At 41.6% G+C, this 19,088-nt stretch overlaps 1 protein-coding gene across 1 annotated transcript in view; it reads left to right on the top strand.

Annotated features, from left to right (window-relative positions):
* Positions 1 to 19,088, top strand: part of PTPRQ (protein tyrosine phosphatase receptor type Q) — a 1,423,303-nt gene that overhangs the window by 1,039,676 nt on the left and 364,539 nt on the right. Inside the window, exon 44 of the mRNA XM_069227528.1 lies at positions 14,661 to 14,782. Coding sequence (XP_069083629.1) covers positions 14,661 to 14,782 — 122 coding nt within the window. The remainder of the gene's footprint in view (positions 1 to 14,660; positions 14,783 to 19,088) is intronic.

Below are 19,088 nucleotides of genomic sequence, written 5' to 3'. Positions count from 1 at the left end.
GCAGTGCAGTCCGAGGGTGCAAAACCCCTTTCCTCCATTCTCTTTTCCATGGGAAAATTAGACACAGCTAATAGCATTTGGCAGAAAGCAAGACCTTGGTCCATAGAGCATGCTTTTTATGCTGTGGAGTAATTCCATTCAGTAGTTTTCAAGAACATAAAGTTAAAAAATATGGATATTTCATGTTGCTCATAAGATCTAATTGGCTGCCACCACATTTACAAGGATGTGGTGGCTGCTATTTTAGGACTGAGGGACTGATCCTCAGTCCTGAACAAAAGGTTTGAAAAGATATAAGGAGGCAGTGTTGTGATACCCTGCCCCTCTAGGCCTGGTGGGGGGAGGGTCCCATAGGGATTCTCCTAGGGCTAGTTAAAAAAAGTACTCTCTATCAAGACTTTACCTGAGGTCACAATGACACCATCTCCTGGGGCTTATATCTAAATTAAGGGCTGGGACGGCAGCCCTCCGAAACGCCATTGAAGCCTTGGGGACCCCATCCTCTGGGATCATGTATTAAATTAAGAGGAGTGCTGCTATCCCTCCCTCCCAAACCTCCTTGAGGCCCCAGGGACTCTATTCTCCAGGGCAATATATAAAAGAAAGGGTGGAAGTGTGCAGTCCCCCTTCCGGAGCCACTGTGAGACCACAGGGACCCCATAACCAATGGCGCATAAACATAATTGGGTAGGGGGCATGAGGTCCCCCTCTGCACATCACATTGTAGCCTCTAGGACCCCACCTCTTGGGGCCAACTCTGTCATGGGATCCTGAGGACCCCAACCTCTGGGACTCTGTAGATTCCTTGCCCACAAGACCCTAGACAAGGAAGTCTAATGTGCACCCAGCTGGCGGGTCCAGAAAACTGCTCCTGCTCGGTGGAAGCATAAAAGTTTCTTCCTGCCTGCTTTCTCGCATGCAGGGAAACTTAGAATGGTCACATACGGTTGGAGCAAAAGGAAAGCTGCTCCTGCCAGGTGAGAGCAATGCTGGATGGGTGCAGGTAGGGGAGCTAGTGGGGCTCCCCCTGCAGCCCCAATTTTGGTAACTCTGTACGGCTCCTCAGTAGGGCATCCCACTATTTTTGGAGAAAAAATAATAAAGATGCCAGCGCCTTTACTTACTGGGAGCTGGCAGGTCCTTGGGGCTTCCACCATAACAAATGTTGTAGTGTGTTTTGGGTGGGCATGGGATACCCCAGTTTAAAAAAATAGAAGGGCTTGCCCTGTCCTGTGCGGCCCATGGGTTTATTATTCATTGCTCCAAGCAAGGAACATCTCCATAGTGCCCTGTGCTTTTAAACAATTTTAGTTTTAGCCTGGGGGTGGTCCTACAAGGGACAGGGGCACCACCAAGCAGTTTGTTAATGTTGCAGTGGGCTGCAGGAAGTGCAACAGCACCCCATAAACACTGGAAAAAACTGTAAATCTTCTGGGTAATTTAATCCATGACCCCAGGAGAGTTTACCATATTTTTTTTAATATTCCTAGCTGGAGCTCAATGGCTTTTAGATGGAGTGCAGGGTCCTCTAGTGTTTGTTTTTATGGCTGTATTTTGTGGAATGAAAAAAGTTAAAACTGAGACTAAAAGATATGTTGATTTTGTAAATAAATGGTGATCTTATTGAGGTTTGTGCATTGAATAGTAATTTGACCTGTTCTGTATATACAGATTAGAATGCTGTTGGTGTGATGGAAGACTAACATTTCTGTGTCTCTGAGTTGCTTGTGCAATTTGGAAAGTAAAGTTAGGACCCCCAATGTTGGATGTTGAGATTTTTCAAGTGACATTAAGTTGTTGGTATCAACAGTCAAAGGATCTGAGCTAAGACAAATTGCTGAATTTGATATCACCATAAAATATGTTCTTTCATAATACTCTGGCCCTGAAGAAGTGGTTTACTACCACGAAATATGTGATGACTTCAAGTGCGTTGGAAAATGTACTTAGCTCGATCTTTAAATTGTAAGTCATTAGGGTTACTGACTCAGTGCGTGGTAGCCAGGGTAGTGCCAGGTGCACCTACTTAACCCAACCTTTACAAAAATCATTAAGGGCAATACTGTGCATGACGTGCCCAAGTTATAGCTACTTTAGGGTACATGCTATAATTACTTGAGATGACCATAACTGGTGAATTTTAGTGGTTTTGTTTATTTAAATTGATATGTTTTGACTGATATTTTCACCTAAGTGTAATGCCCCACACCCAAACACACACACGTGTGTCTGTGTGTGTATGTATATATATATATATATATATATATATATATATATATATATATATATATATATTATATATATATATGTAAATATTAAATAAATGCACATACATAACACCTTACATGTATGTAAAAAAAACTGTGCACACACAAAGACAAGCACACGCAAGCAATTCAAAAAGGCACACGTTTTCAAGCACTTACTATATTGCACAATTGCACAGTGCCTCTTTTTGTCTGGTGCAGTGCTAAATGATGGGATATCCAGACTCACCTCTCAACTAACACACTTAACTTCTGGCCTTGCACCGGGACACAGATGGATGAGAAAGATGACCCTGACCTCCATAAGACCCGCATTCCTGTGCAAGGATAGAAGCATGATAATCAGGAAATGATGGTTGTTAGTTACAGAAAATGCATTATTGTGGAAACCAGGGAAAAACGTCTTATGAGAGGAAGTGATTGGATTATAGGCAGACGGGGAGAAGTATAGGTCATCCCTGCGGAGTAAATTGCTGTGATTTATAAGGGTTGGCAGCACTGATATCTTGCCCTGGTGCTGACTCACAAAGAGCCCTAAATCACTGTCCGATGCTCATCATCTAGGAAAACAAAGTGTATTAAGGCTATTTGAAAAGTTGCAAAGTTTAAGTCATCATATTACCAGTCGATTTTCTAATTCCATGTGCTCTTTTTAAGATGCATAATTGGAGATTTGTATTTTTATTTACATGTCTTCTAAGGCAGATATCCTGTTAAATATTAGTGTGTCTTTAGTATCGATAACAATATGCTCCGATGCACCTCATTGCAATATTATATAAAAAAAAAATTAGTAGTACAGTATGCTCTGATCTCACAAAGTAGCCTTTACTGAGTGACCGGAAAAAGACACCCTTGTATATCCAATCATTGAAAAGGCCGTGAGGGAAGCAGAAGTCCCAACCTAGAGGGTGGGGATATTATGACTAAGGTACCCCCTATAATAGAAGTGACAATTTGCTTAAGTAGCAGTTCGTCATGAACTTGGCAAGGGCAATAATAAGCAATGGAAGACAATGTTAAAATGACGGAGCGATGGTAATTCGAGCATAAGGCGACAGAACGGAACACGAAGGCCAGGTGGGGAAAGCTGACACCCCTACACACGACAGATTAGCTAAGGTAACAGCTTTGTATGAGTTACACTTAAACGTGTGTAAGTTACTACGTGTTGGTTTTTCACAAGTATGTGTGTCTTTAAATGTATGGTTGACACAGACAATGGTGCATCCCTCCCATTTTCATTGAACATGATTGCCTTGTGCTAGATATGCAGGTACAGCGTAAACTTATTAGGACAATTGTGGAGTTAAGCATGAGAACATATAGGGCCAGATGTATCATTTTATCCAATAGCGATTACCTAATTGCGTTTTTTTGGGAATCGCAATTAAGAAATCGCTATTGGAATGTATAAAACTCCAGGAGTTTCTTAATGCGAATCACAAGGGCTCGCAAATAGACCTACCTCATTAATATTCATGAGGTAGGTTGCAATTTGCGAGCCATTGCGAATGTCTACAATCACAGCGATGGTGGCCTGCTGGGCTCAGCAGAGAACTATGTCTGTGATTGCTTTCAATATAGCAATCTTTTTTTTTTTTTTTTAAATGCAGCCCATTTTCCTTAAAGGAAAACGGGATGCATTTAAAAATGAAAAGTTTTCCTTTCATTTTTTAGGAGTAGGCAGTGGTCCGCGGGACCACTGCCTGCTCTTAAAAAATGTTTTTGCATGCATTCACAAAGGGGAAGGGGTCACTTGGGGACCCCTTCCCCTTTGCGAATGGGTTACCACCAAATTCAAATTGGTGGTAACTGCAATTGTTTTGCGACCGCATTCATGGTCACAAAACAATCTCTCTGCGATTCGGTATTAGGAAGGGACGCCCTTGACACGCCCCTTCCTAATACCGAATTGGTATGTAGTCGCAATTCCAATTTGCGATTCGGTAACAAATTACTGAATCGCAAATAGGATCTGTTAGATACCAAAATGCAGTTTTTGCAATTGCAAATGGGCCTTTAGTACACTTTGATACATCTGGCCCATACTTTCTTATAGGGAAGTCAATGTAATACCCATATCCTGTGAAATGGACTTATACTTACTAGTAGACAGAAGTTGTTCCTTTGTGGTTGATAGCCATTTTTGCCGTTTAATTTCTTGTTCCCTTCTTTGATATTGTCCGAAGCATGCCCATATTTCTGCTTTTTGAATTTGCATGTGCCTGTTGTACATTCATTAGAATTAGGCTGATTGGGGGGGCCCTCAGAGGGCTGTGGTCCCCCTGTTGGAAAGGAAGGAAAGCTGAAATGGTTTGTCAAAAATAGATTTTCATTGTATCGCCATGTGAATTCCTTCAGCACATTTTAAAAACCATGCTAGAGTTGTGTATGTTCTAAAAACTAAAATTAAGAGCAAAGGTCTTACAGTAGGATTAAATGACCGAAAACTACAAGACCATCCTAAAGCTTCTTATGCGAATCACACGTATTGTAAATGTTTTAGTTACTGAAAAACTTGATTTCCACACATAAGTGGGAATATGAATCACTGTCACAATTATTATTTTTACTGCAGTTTTTAATCTAATGCATTTGGCCGTGAAAAGTGGATTTAAGTTCTGCAGAGAATTACTGTTGTAACCTCACTTTTCAATTCATCCTGTCTGTGGTTAAGGAATGTAGCGGTAATTAGTCATCTACCAACGTTGATGTATTGGTTTCTCTACTTTCTTTTACCTTTTTGGACATGTTGACTGGAAAATGTCAACCTTCCTGTTAGTCAGGTTTGGAGTAATTATCCACACATTATGTTCAGGGTCACTGGAATTATGAAGCAAAGGATGACCAATACTTTGTGACAATAAAAGGCAAATTATAATGTGTAATGCATGTTCTTCAGCAGCATTATTTCACTTTGGTGACACTGAAACACATTAATAGTGTCTGATCTAGGTTTCACCTCATTAATATCAATTTAACACTGGAATACAACGATCAGCCACTAAAGGCTGACCAGTTAAAATTTGCAGGGCTGCCACTGCATGGCACCATGTGTGTCACTGGCTTCAGGAACCTTTGATTTGCTCATTGAAATCTGCAAATCATGCAGCAGATTATGAAAAATGTGGTGCGTAGTACATCCATAATTATTCTGAAATGCTGCTACACCAGAATCGCTTAATTCCAATGATCTTAAGTATGTTCATGGTCTATTATAGCAATGTAAAGTAGAATAGATTATGGGTCATTGATAAAGTACTTTGCATACAAGAGGCGCATTAATAGGTCTGCTGTGATCATTTAAAACGAGAAGTCTGTGATATTGCCAATCAAGTTAAGTAGGGTGATCATGTGCTCTAGATTTTCTGGGACAGTCCCTGTTTTTCATTATCTGTCCTGGCAGACTTTACTAAATAGCCACAGATTCCTTACCGTAGAATTTTCCTCTGGCGCCAGACTGGATCTGGATATTTTACAAGAAGTACCCCTGGCGCTGGCATCATTTGCCTACACGTTAGCATTGTCCGCAGCTGAAGTGACCTGCATGGTGCTTAAATAGATGCTATCCCAGCATGCCGACTTCAGTTCTTTTATTTCATCCTCACTCAGAGGACCATCTATCATTTCTCCGTCAATAAATGTTTCTTCTCTTGGCCTAGAGAGCATCGAGAGAGTTTCAGCATCAGGAGTAGGTTGTGGTTGCTACTCCCATTACTTTCCGGTGCCCAAAATGAACAAAGGCCTTCATCCTATTCTAGACCTGCATCTTCAAAACTCCTTCCTGAAAAAGGAGAAGTTCAAACGCCCACATTAGCTTAAGTCCTGTCTGTCCTGGACCCTGGAGACTGGATGGTGTCACTGGACTTGCAGGACGCATACTTCCATGTCCCCATCCTGCATGCCCACAGTCGTTACCTGCAGGTCACAGTGGGCCAAGAGCACATTTAGTTTGTTGTGCTCACTTTGGCCTTATCAGCGCCGCTTTGGGTGTTCACCAAGGTGAGGGTGGTAGTTGCAATGCATCTTCATAGGTCAGGGAATCTAGTCTTCCCCTACCTCGACGACTGGCTGTTGAAGGCAAGCTTACTCCTGGCAGTCGTCTCCCACCTCCAGACTATGGTGGACCCCACGCTTTTGCTGGGGCTTACTATAAATGTGCCAAAGTCACATCTGACTCCCTCTCAGACACTCCTTTCAATGGGACTCTTCTAGACAGTGTAGTTTCAGACCCATCCTCCTGAGCTACAAGTCCAGGATATTAAAGTATGATACTGATTTTTCAGCCTCTATCCTGAATGTTGGTGAGAATGACGTTGTGGCTGTTGATCCTCATGGCCTCCTGCATCCTTCTTGTGACACATGCCCGTTGGCAGATGAAGACGCTGCAGTGGGACCTAAAATTCTAGTAGGTACAGCATCAGGGGAAAGCTTGCCAACATGGTTCAGATCTCAGAGGGATTGCAAAATACCTGCAGTGGTGGCTGACGAACCATGATTGAGTCAGCGGCAGACTCCTTTTTCTTCCCCACCCAGAGTTGACTGTAGTGACAGATGCATCCCTCCTGGGCCGGGGCACCCATTTGGGAGAGGTGGAGATCAGAGGTCTCTGGTCTCCTTCGGAGTCCAGACTTCACATCAACCTATTGTAGGTCCAGGCAATCTGGTTGGCATTGAAAGCCTTTCTTCCTTTGATATAGTGAAAGCTGCCTCAGGTTTACATGGAGAACACCACCACCATGTGGTACTGCAACAAACAGGGTGCGGTTTTGTCATGGACCCTTTGTCAAGTGTCCCTGTGTCTCTGGACATTGCTGGTGCCTCAGGCATATCCCTGGTGTTTCCGCACCTGGCGGGATTTCTGAATTCTAGGGAGGATGGACTCAGCCATTGATGCCTAGCGGATCACAAATGGCATCTCCGTCAGGAGCTGGTGAAAGGTCTCTTACAAGAGTGGGGACGACCTTGGATAGATCTGTTTACCACAGCAGAGAATGCTCAATGTCAGCAGTTTTGCACTGGAGTTACAAAGGCACTTCTCATTTGGAGATAATTTTCATCTCGAGTGAAGCGCAGGCCTCCTATATGCCTTTCCATCAATACCACTCCTGCTTAGAGTTCTAAAGATCAGGAACAACTGGGGTCCAAGTCATTCTTGTGCCTCGCAATTGGGCACTGAGAATCTGGTATCCCAATCTATAAAGCAGGAGCAACAGGGAAGGGTTCTGCACTCAAACCTGTACACCCTCAACCTTCTTGCGTCAAAACTCAGCAGCAACAGTTGACAGCTTTTGACTTTCCACCTGAAGTATGCAATGTTATGCAGGCAGCCAGGCATCTACAGTTAGTTCTTATGAAATACCATCTGGCCTACGCCTGCCACTGGGACAATGTTTTGGCATGGTATGCATCATGGGCAATGACTTTCTCTCTTCACCCTTCACCAAAGTTTTACTATTCGTTGTGTCAGTAGAAATCAGACACTCGTGTATCCTCGTTATACCACCTTTTACACAGACAAATTGGTTCTCAGGACTCATTCCTCTTTTTTGTGGATGTTTGAACACGCTCCCATAAAGGCCTGACCATCTCTGTGCCTACCTTCTTTACTCTGCATCATATTTCTAAGGAAGAAGAGAGAATCCACCATTCTGCATTGATCAAATCCAAGAGTTCTGGGTGGACAATCAACTCTTTATAGGTTATGTTGTAGCTAAGAAAAGGAAGCCAGTGCAGAAACTGACCCTCTCACAATAAATAGTGCTCTTCAAAAATATCTGCTGTGCATTATCTCAAAAGCAACCTCCTCAAGGTATGCATGCTCCCTCCACCAGAGCCAAAGCTGTGACTACTGCGCTAGCTCTTGGGTTCCTGTCCTAGACATCTGTCAGGGAGCAAAGTGGACATCACCACATATGTTCACCAGACACCACTGTCTGGGCAGTCAGGTCTGCCGTGATGGACAGTTTGCCTGTTCGGCACTGCAAGATTTCCTGGTCTAATCTGTTCACAGACGCACCTCTGGGTAAGCATTACTTGGGTATCTATTCTATGGTAAGGAATCTGCGGCTAGAACTCTCCATCAAATGAACAAGTTGCTTGCCTGTTAATGCGTTTGGTAATGCCTTATCAGGTGGAGATTCTATCGAGCCTCAGATTCCTTATCAACTCCCCTCCATCCTTCCTGCTCTGTGAACAAGTTATAGTATGAGGGCTACCCTTCTAAGACCTTTATAAATTCACACCAGTTGTCAGTGTCCCTTGTGGCTCAGTGCTCCTGTCTGGAAAGTCAGAAAAACAAACTGACAGTGCACTGGGGTGACGCATACATAAGCACCACTCATGTCACCTCCAGCATGAATGACAGAGACAACAATAAACTGAATAATGCCACCTAACGGTGCGCAGGGGTACTGCTCAAAAATGTCCAGATCCAGCCTGACACCGGGGGAAAATGCTAAGGTAAGGAATCTGCACCTAGATGGAGTCTCTACCATCTAAGTCATTAAGGAAGGTAAGTAATGTGTTTGTTAGAGAGGGTTGACTTTATACAGAAAGAGACAAGATCTTCTGTCTTCCAAAATAGGATTAGGTACCATCCTTTTCAAAAAGCAATTTAATTAACACAGATGGTACTCCGTGTAAAAGCTGTATTTAATGTATTACCCTCAGTGTCTGCTTGTCAGTGTTTTCTATGTTAGTAAGTGTTGTCTTTTAAGTCATTCTGTGCCAAAGTGAAATTGTAGTCCTATTTCAATGTTTGTGAAACAAATAACGGTTACAAAGTGCACTGAAAGAAAGCAAGGCCAGCGATTAGCAACACAGAAAAAAAGGGCAGGACTTTGGACAAGGAACCTCTTCACAGAATTAATACATAAGTACCAAAGAAAGGTTTTTAGTGACGTTGAGTATGATCATGGGTGAAATCCTTTGAAGGAAGGTCTAGAGGGGCCTGTGTGTACATGCGTGTGTGTGTTTTATTTATTTTTACCAGAGATAGCACTGAGGGAACAGTCAGCCAACCCCAAGTTTGTCTGACAAAGTCAATACGTTTAGAAGTGTAGTATTATTCTAAGTTTGTTCTTGGAATATTTAAAGTTAAATATTGAAAGGGGGTTGTATGTGGCTTTTTGTGGCTTTCTGATGTGCCAAGCACTATAGTAAACATTTATTTTAAGCTGAACTTGTTTCCCACCTAAAAGGAATGTTTCACAGGACCATGATTCGTACATGCTCAAAATATAGGAACACATTCAACACACACAGTAGGCTGTAAATTTGTTCAAGTGCATTTCTGTTGACAGTTGGTCTTAGGTACAGGTTTCAATTACAATTGGAGTAAACTTGAAAGTCTTACTTGTGTAGAAACAGTGCCAGCTGCTCCATGCACGCATGCTTGTGAATAAAGACATTAAAGTAGGAGGGCTGGCACTATTTAATCATTTTTATAGATGCACAGAAAACATTCATGAGTTAATACTAGCTAAACAACTAATAAATATGTTAACAAATTAATTTACTAACTAATTAGGTTGTTATAATAATGACGTTAATAAAACGCCTTTGTAACCAATCTTCCTAAAAAAACGCTTAATGTACACTAACGGTATCTGGTAACTTTAACCATTTTAATCTAAATATTTCTAACACTTTCAATAAATGTACTAATCATAAATGTTCAAAATATTGTTTTTAGCAAATTGTGCAAATTGATGGATAATTAAACGTTTTATTCAGCGTCATTCCTTAAACTCTCTAATGGTGCAAATCATGCAATAATCCACCTTTTTAAGTTCAACCCGTTCTGCATAAACAAATGTGAACAAAATGCGTCTTTTGTTGTTTTTTCTCCATTTGTGCAATATTACGAGATTGTCTGGCTTCAACTTCTGATTTTAGAGAACAAGTTGTGTTACTTCTTCTTGTGCCAGCTTGCCACACGAGCAGTCTGGTAGTCCATTCAGCCTTTGAGGTTGGTAAGACAATTCATGCTTCTTGCACGATTTCTTAGCAGTCATGTCATCATTCCAACAAATTCCTAGAAACAATGTAAGCCTATTGTCCTGTGGAATACAGTAATACATTGAGAAACCCTGGGGCCCAATCACCTGTACTCCAGAAGACCTTTGAGAGCTTAGCTGGTCAATTAAGACCTTGTTTATGGCATGGCTGTATGGCACAAAGCAGTAGACCGACAGCTGAATACTGAATACCGAAGAAACAGCATATTTCTCGGTGATTTCTGCTCACATCCTCTCTAATCGTCTCACTCATTCCTTACCTTAGATCACCCAGAACCTCATAGATATGCTATCTTGTTTATTATGAAACCAGTGGGATATGGGAATTATTAGAAACCCACCGATAATACAATAGCACGACAGTAACCAAACTGACACTTTCTCAGGACAGAGCACACGAGGCGACGAGATGACAGCTTGTGAGGCACAAATTAAATACAAGAATAATAAACAACATGTATAGCAGAAACAATTTAATATTGCTCTGCAATTTGAAGTACCCCATGCTTCCTGACACACACAACTAAAATCTTCCTCTAGGATCTACAGCTGAAACTACTGTGTGCTCTCCTTGTCTGTGGTGTCTAATAAAATACCATTTAAAGCACTTTGCATTTCTTTCCTGATGCTCATTTTAGTTATTGAAAGTTAATTGTTATATTCTTAAATTTGACCTAGTTTGGTGTTGTTCAGTACACTTTTTCTTTTCATATTGTACATTGACAGCTGTTAAGTAAGTTGACGCAACCACGCCGCTTGAAATCTCCAACATGGTCCCCAGTCTGATAACCAGCTTCAAGGGGCACTGTCAATCACGGCACCAGAAGGAGTCTATTTACCCAAGAAAGGTTTGAACCCGCTGTGGGTAGATGCACAGATCTGAAGAACAGAAACAGTTGGAAACAGTCTGCTTTCAGAACTTAAAGATTTGGTCTAATGTTACTAATGCACTCAACACACAGTTTTAAAATACTAGGAGAGAGGCTTATTTTACTTATATTAAGTGTCTTTTATTTTTTTATTTGTTTTTGCTTTGTGGACTGGAAGTTATGTACTTTATTGAAGATTTTGAGGTACACCCAATGTCATCACATGGACTGTTTCTAGATATTTAAGGACTTTAGGTGTCTTTCAATTCAATAAGAGGAGAGAACTGATGAACAATAATTACAAGGCAGTGCTAAGTGAATAGTTAAAATCAGTCGAGAAGTGATTTTCAAATGGGGGATTATTTGATGTTTTAAGGTGCTAATGACACCCTAGGCAGCTGTTAATATTGCATTGCCCTACTGCAGACTGGGAGACTTTTCATGGAAAATTATGATGGTTATATAAAATGCTATACGGGTAAGTCCACCTCATGGTCATGAAATACTCACAAGTGTACATCTAAACGCATACACACGCTCACACTTGGAATGGCAGATTTTCCCAATCATACATGAGTTACAAACTGTCTTGAAATACAAGACAACTCGGGAAGTCAACACGGAGTTGTCCAAGGAACACCCTCTTTGATCACTGGTGTACTCTCACCTCTTCCAATAAGGAAACAGGTCCAGTTGTTTTTCTAACTCAGACTGAGATGGAGTTTGCTTTCTAGAGGAATCCCACTGCAGTTTACTACTTTAACTGCTGGCAGCAGATCCTCTCAGGAAAGGAAAGAAGCTGCACTGAAATCGAAAGTAAAATTCAACTGAAATGAATGCCAGTTAGAAGTCAAATTAAGTAGTAAGACCTTTTCATTGCACATGCCACCTTTCTGATCTCATGCAACCCCAAGAAGCACCGGTGCCCAACCACATCACGTGATGGGGCCATTAAAGGACAGTACTTGTTGATGAGCCTTTTGTGCTCTTTGCCCACACATTTTGCAAACCATGCTTGCTCCTGTTTACAGTTTGTGAGACATACAAGGTTTCTTCCATTTCTCATTAGTTAATTAGGTTCTGTTTCATTGGCTCAAGTGTGTGTCATTGAATCCTGAAATGTGTGAGCCATCTGAATCCAATCTAAGATTCCAAAGATATTGCTGTTTAAATGTAGAATCCTACCTCTAAGCTAGTGCTTTGCTTAATTGCTTCTTGGAACTCGTGGTACTCCTGATCACCCCACTCATGTGGGTATCCCTACCACCCAAAACTCCACCACAATCCTCAGTTTATGAGCTATTACCAGCTGAAAGATTGACACAGTGGTGTGTCTACTGGGTGTTAGCCCAATTCCTGACACCAGTGGCTGGCCTTTTGAACACCGACTTTGAGACCACTAAGCAGTGTTTGTGGTCCCCCGAACTATGTTGCAAGTCACCTCCACTGAATACTGGATGCCAGGGATCCTAGACATTAGCAACTATGTGGGTTACGTTCCTTGTGCCAACTGGATATGCCATGTGATTGGGTTCACTGTATCACTTCACTTTTGGGTGATGTCGTTTTGGGTTTTGAACAAGACCCCAATAATCTAAGGTCAAACTTACTCAGATAGCTCCCTGGCTTCCAAGGCTGTTGAGTAAACTAACAGAAAGAGCTAATGGATCACACAGAACACATGTTGAGGCAGATTCATTAATTGAGAAATTAAATTCATAGTAAAATAACTGAGACACAAGAATTTCTGGAGATTGCACAGGAATCATGACCACATGGTCCTATAAGGACTCATTATCAAAAACCCATAGAATATCATTGTTTACGTTGTAATCTATATCTCTTCTTTAGAAGGTGAAGAGGCCTTCAGTATTTTGCATATATATTAGTGTGAACTGTTCTATATTTGTGTTATTGTAAATAAAGAACCACTCCTTTTTAAAGAGATATCTCTGACTGTGACCTTTTTGGAATGTAATCACTATATGCCATAAGATTCCTAGATTACAATTCTCATTACCTCCTAAAATAAGTCTTGACTGATTGACCACTGTACCCTGTAAAATAGTCAAGTTATAGAAATACCTGTCATCCAATGGGTAGTACACTATAATCCAAGGTGTAGGGACCACAGTAGTAAATGGCAAACCGTGCTAAGTAATGTTGGATGTCCCAGGGCTCAAGAAATAGCCTGACAGTCCAGTACTTTGCAGGGATTCTTAAACTTGCAACGCATGGAGGCATGTTATAGTAGTCACTGAATCATAACTAGAGTCTTCCATGTTTATATTACTGGTGGTATTTGCAATGATGTCAGTTATTACATTAGCAAATATTTCAACAATGACAACAATGACAATCTTACAGAGCTGTTGATATCAGAGGATATTGGATATATAATTATATCTTTCTTTCAGTAAAGACTAGAAGTTTATGCATTGTTTGCCTCACTATTTGCATGGCTCCTAAATTACAAAGCGGAGATACTGTCTATTTTTTTTGTTTTCTTAAAATGAAGTTCACTCATATATATTTCAGTGATAGGTTTGAAAGCAGTATTATCACCTGATTATGATACAGTTTATAACTCCTTAATGGGTTGCACTGAATCTTAGACATTTGCTCGAATGGCTTACATTGACTGAGCTGATTAATTAATTGATTATTTTGCATTTTCAAACTTAGCACGCTTTATTCCAGATAATATGTATACCAAATTAAAAAATATAGTTGTGGATCCCTTGCCAATACATGTAAATATTAATTTATTAAACAGAAATGTATTTGCCTACCCAATTCAAGTATGCATTTACAAAACTAATTACTAGTCATTAGTCTGTAGGAACATATTTGCCATCAAAGCAAATGAAAATATACACTTAATCAACGAGACTCCCAAACCCCTAGAACAAAGCAATTTGTGGGTAAACAACAAAGAGCACACAGTGCTTCGTGGTGTAGAGAAGTTGTACTGCCACCCATCATGGTAGGAGAAACTATTGTGTGGTGTTTAAATGAATTACACATATGCAACCTTAGGTAACATTGCAGCTGACAGCAATGCATTCTATCTAATGAGGATGATTGCATGTTAGCCAAAGGTATGGAAAGTTTCTGACGATATCTTGAGTTAAATATTTTGTTTAATCCTAAACTACCTACCAAGAAGCGATCTTTTTTTAAAGATCTTGAAATTGTGTATTCTTGTGTGTGTGCGTGTGTGTGTGATTGTGTGTGTGTATATGTGTGCATGCCTGTGAATATATGAGTGTGCAAGTCCATGTGCACAAGAGGGAATCGGTAGATGGTGACATGGTTACAGAATATTTATACAGTGTTAAGTATATGTACTTTGCAAACTGCTCTTTTTTTACGAATTTATAAATCCATCACTTCTTATGTCCCAGCATTGCCATCATTTCAGGTTGGCAGCCTATCGGATAATGGTCTCCACCACAAATTGTTTACTTTATATTACATTACATTTTCCTTTTTTATAGCTCCAGAAGGACCTCCAGAAAATGTGACTGTGATAGCCTCTTCTGACCAAAGTATTATCATCAGTTGGTGGGAGCCTGCTATCATCACAGGACCAACATCCTATCTCATAAATGTTTCCTCTGTAAGTGATTTTTACTTTTCTACAGTGAAGTCTGGTAAATGTGTTTTTCTGTGCTTTGTGGCTGTTTGTTACCTGATTATCCTGAACATCTAAGTTTGTGCTTCTTTTCATGCAGAGAGGCACTTTAAGGGAACAATAACATTTTTGCCACTGTTTGAAATTATAATATTTCCACACTATGCAGAGTTAATCCATTTGGAACTAGAAACAAACTGCCCTGACCTTAAACTTAGGGAAATGATAGGAACATTCAACATGTTTATGAAATATTAATTTGACTCCTTCATAATATCAGATCTGGTTGTGCTGAACTGGCCTTTGTAGAAGCAAATAAATGTCAGAATCACTATTGCTCCACTTCATGTTCCAGCACTGGTATGAAAAACCTCCAAAGGTTGGTAGTAAACACTTTGGTTTTAACAAGGTTGAAACCATGGTCTGTAGTATGTTCAAAGGCTAATTTCCAGTGGGCCCTCAGTCATAAACTGCCACCTTAGGGACCATGAAGTCAGAGATTGAACTCCTCTGGATGCGAGGTCTAGCCACCTACCAAAGGGGCAGACTGTTGTTCTCTGTTGCAATGCCAGGTGTGCAGTCAAACTGAGAAACTTGGCTCTTTGTAGGAAAACCACTGTGCTTTGCCTGTGAATGAGATTTAAAAAAATGTTTTGTTATGTTTTTCTTTGATGTAGTAGATGAATGGTACTTTAAATTGACCTATACTCTAAGCTAACAGATTACCACCTTATGAATGGATCAATCAATTAATCAATCAAGGCATTTGTAAAACGCACTACTCACCCGTGAGGGCCTCAAGGCACTGAGGGGAGGGGCTGCTACTGCTCGAACAGCCAAGTCTTGAGGTGTCTCCTGAAGGTAAGTACATCCTGTGTCTGTAACAGGTGGGTGGGAAGAGTGTTCCAGGTCTTGGCGGTGAGGTGGGAGAACGATCTGCCACCGGCGGTCGTCCTGTGGATGCGTGGGATGGTGGCAAGTTCAGCAGAGCGAAGCTGTCGGGTCGGGTGTAGACAGAGAGCCGTCTGTTGAGGTATTCTGGTCCAGTGTTGTGCAGTGCCTTGTGAGCATGGGTGAGGAGTTTGAACGTGATTCTCCTGTTGACGGGAAGCCAGTGCAGGTCTCTCAGTTGGGCTGTGATGTGGCGGGGACGTCCAGGATGAGGCGTGCGGAGGCGTAGAGGGCTTTGCCGTAGTCCAGTCTGCTGCTTACGAGGGCTTGGGTGACCATCCAAAGCAAACATTTAAAATCAACGAGGACATGACATACTCATGGTGCCCAATTATAGTAAGGCCTTCTGGGGAAAAATATCATGATAGTACTAAGCACACTAAATATCAGAGCACGAAAGGAGAATGAACATTTTAATTTCAGTGTATTTCTTAGCAATATTTATGACCAGTAATTTCCATGGTCCGCCATACATGCTGTGCAGGAATGCTGGTGCACAGCATGCTATTGGATCTACAATCCCTTTTTGCATGAAAATGGTGTGCAAATTTTGTCCCCTGCTAAGAAGCACCAAACATATATGAGCATCAAAACCATTATTGAATTTGCAGCTGTTTTAATATTCAATTCACTCAACAGTTCTACTTTGGCATTCTAGTTGTACTTAAGAGATATCAAATTTAAATACTTTTTTGCAGTTTCCAATACTAAACACTTCAATGTTTGAAACTACATGTTTACAACTATGAGCATAAAACTTAATATCTGTAGTTCTTGTCATCATCACTCTAATTTAGTTTTTACTTCCATCTTTTACTGTGTTCATTGTAAACTCTATGAATTCTTATTGTACCATATTGTATCGTTTCAGGGTCTTGCCTACCGAAAATGTTCAGCTGTCTGTTGTCAAAAGCCTCTTTTGTACGATACCAATATTTACAGTGGGCTGTGCGCCAGACTAATGCTTACAATTGGTTAGCTTGCTTGTCATTATTATTTGCTTACTATTTAAATTGTGGCTTTTCCTCTTCTTGTGTTTATTCCTCCCTTTGGGTATAGCTTCTTTACCATCCTTTTGACTGGATGACTTGTATTCTTCTACTGTTCCCATTCAGGAATCTACTTTATCTTTTTCTTTCAGCACTCTCTAGGAGTGCATCCATGTTCTTGTTCTCTCTCTCCGATGTGCTGCCTCCACACCATATCACCACCCCTAACACTGTTACTGTTGTGCCCCAACCCTTCCAAAGAAGCACCACACAGGTATATTTTTGCCAGGGTATGACTAAAGAGTAGGCTTTGAGTAGGTTTTATTTTATCTCCTGCATTAGAAAGGGGGTTTTGGTTCGCAGTCAGGTTACCCCATGTCCAAGCAAGGACCTTCAATCTAGTCAGCGCAAAGGAGAAACACACCCAGTTAATCCCTGCTCATCCCCTTGCTAACTTGGCACGAGCAGAAAGGCTTAACCCAGATACAATGTGTAAAGTATTTGTACCAACACACACTCTAATACAGTGAAAACACTACAAAATGACTCAACACCAGGTCAGGAAAATAGCCAATATTTATCTGAGCAAAACAAGACCAAAACGACAAAAATCCAACATACATAAGCAAAGTTATTAATTTTTAAAAGATTAAACTTCAATATAGCGCTTAGAAACACAAATGTTTCGGTTGGTTTATAGCACAGCATTGTGACAGGGTCGTTCCCAACAACCCAATGCCAATGGTGCCGGTCACGGAGTCACACATACCCCCAGGTACAGTACCCTGTGAAAATGAGGAAACAAATCGGTGCAGGAAGTCAGGGATTGCGGCGTCGCTGGATCTGAGGAGGCGTCGGTTCCAGTGCTGCAGGGAGAAGGAGCGGAGGCGTCACGTAGAGGCGTCGGGTCCTTGCTACAGAGCGGTGGAGGTGAGGTGGTGGAGGTGCAAAGTGTTGGATCCATGCACTCCCGGCGGAGCCAGTATCCGGCGGTCATGACATGGTGCAGCAATTTCCACTGAGTCACAGACTTCAGCGAGGCTGCAGCGGCATTGGGCCTGTGGGGTCGTTGCGCTCCAGAGAGGACTGCGGCTTCGGTTAAAGGTGGCATTGTGGGTTTTGGTAGTGGCATCAGTCCGGAGTCATCCAAAATCAGTTTCCTTGGATCTTCTTGATTTTCTACCAGCTTCTCTTTCCCAGGGCCCAGGGACTGGATTAGGCACCACTAAGCAGGGCAGGAGTCTCAGCATAGAGTCCAGGTGCTCGCAGAGGAAGTCTTTGATGGCCCTGAGACTACATAACAAGGGACAAGCTCAGTCCCAGCCCTTGGAGACTCTTCTCAAGCAGGAATATACCACAAAGTCCAGTCTTTGTCCCCTTTCACAGGCAGAAGTAGCAACTGCAGGATAGCCCAACACAGCACAGTCACAGGCAGGGGTAGCACTTCTCCTTAGCTCTTCAGCTTTTCTCTTTGCTCTTGGTTCCAGAAGCAAATCTTGAAGAAATCTAACGTCTGGGGTTTTGGGTCCAATACGTATACCCCTTTCTGCCTTTGAAGTTGCCCAACTTCAAAGAAAAGTCTCTGTTGTTTACAGGATCCTGCCTTGCCCAGGCCAGGCCCCAGACACACACCAGGGGGTTAGAGACTGCATTGTGTGAGTGCAGACACAACCCATTCAGATACAATTGACTACTCCTCCATTCAATCTAGCCCAGATGGCTCATAAGGATATGCAGGCTACACCCCAGCTCCCTTTGTTTCACTGCCTAGATGAGATTCACAAACAGCCCAACTGTCAGTCTGACCCACACAGGGAATCCACAAACAGACAGAGTCAGAATTTTTAAAGCAAGAAAATGCCTACTTTCTAAAAGTGGCATTTTCAATCTAACAATCTAAAAACCAACTTCACTAAAATATGTATATTTAAATTGTGAGTTCAGAGACCTCAAACTCCAGATATCTATATGCTCTCAAAGGGAAACTGCAACTTAAGAATATTTAAAGGCAGTCCCCATGTTAACCTATGAGAGAGATAGGCCTTGCAACAGTGAAAACTGAATTTGGCAGTATTTCACCTTTAGGACACGTAAAACACACCAGTACATGTCCCACCCTTAACACACACTGCACCCTGCGCATGGGGCTACCTAGGGCCTAACTTAGGGGTGCCTTACATGTATAAAAAGGGGAGGTTTGGGCCTGGCAAGTGGGTACACTTGCCAAGTCGAATTGGCAGTTTAAAACTGCATACAGACACTCCAGTGGCAGGTCTAAGACATATTTACAGGGCTATTCATGTGGGTGGCACAATCAGTGCTGCAGGCCTATTAGTAGCATTTGATTTGCA

The sequence above is a fragment of the Pleurodeles waltl genome, chromosome 4_1 (genome assembly GCF_031143425.1).
Source record: "Pleurodeles waltl isolate 20211129_DDA chromosome 4_1, aPleWal1.hap1.20221129, whole genome shotgun sequence".
Lineage (NCBI taxonomy): Eukaryota > Metazoa > Chordata > Amphibia > Caudata > Salamandridae > Pleurodeles > Pleurodeles waltl.
This window is presented reverse-complemented; position numbering and strand designations above follow the sequence as displayed.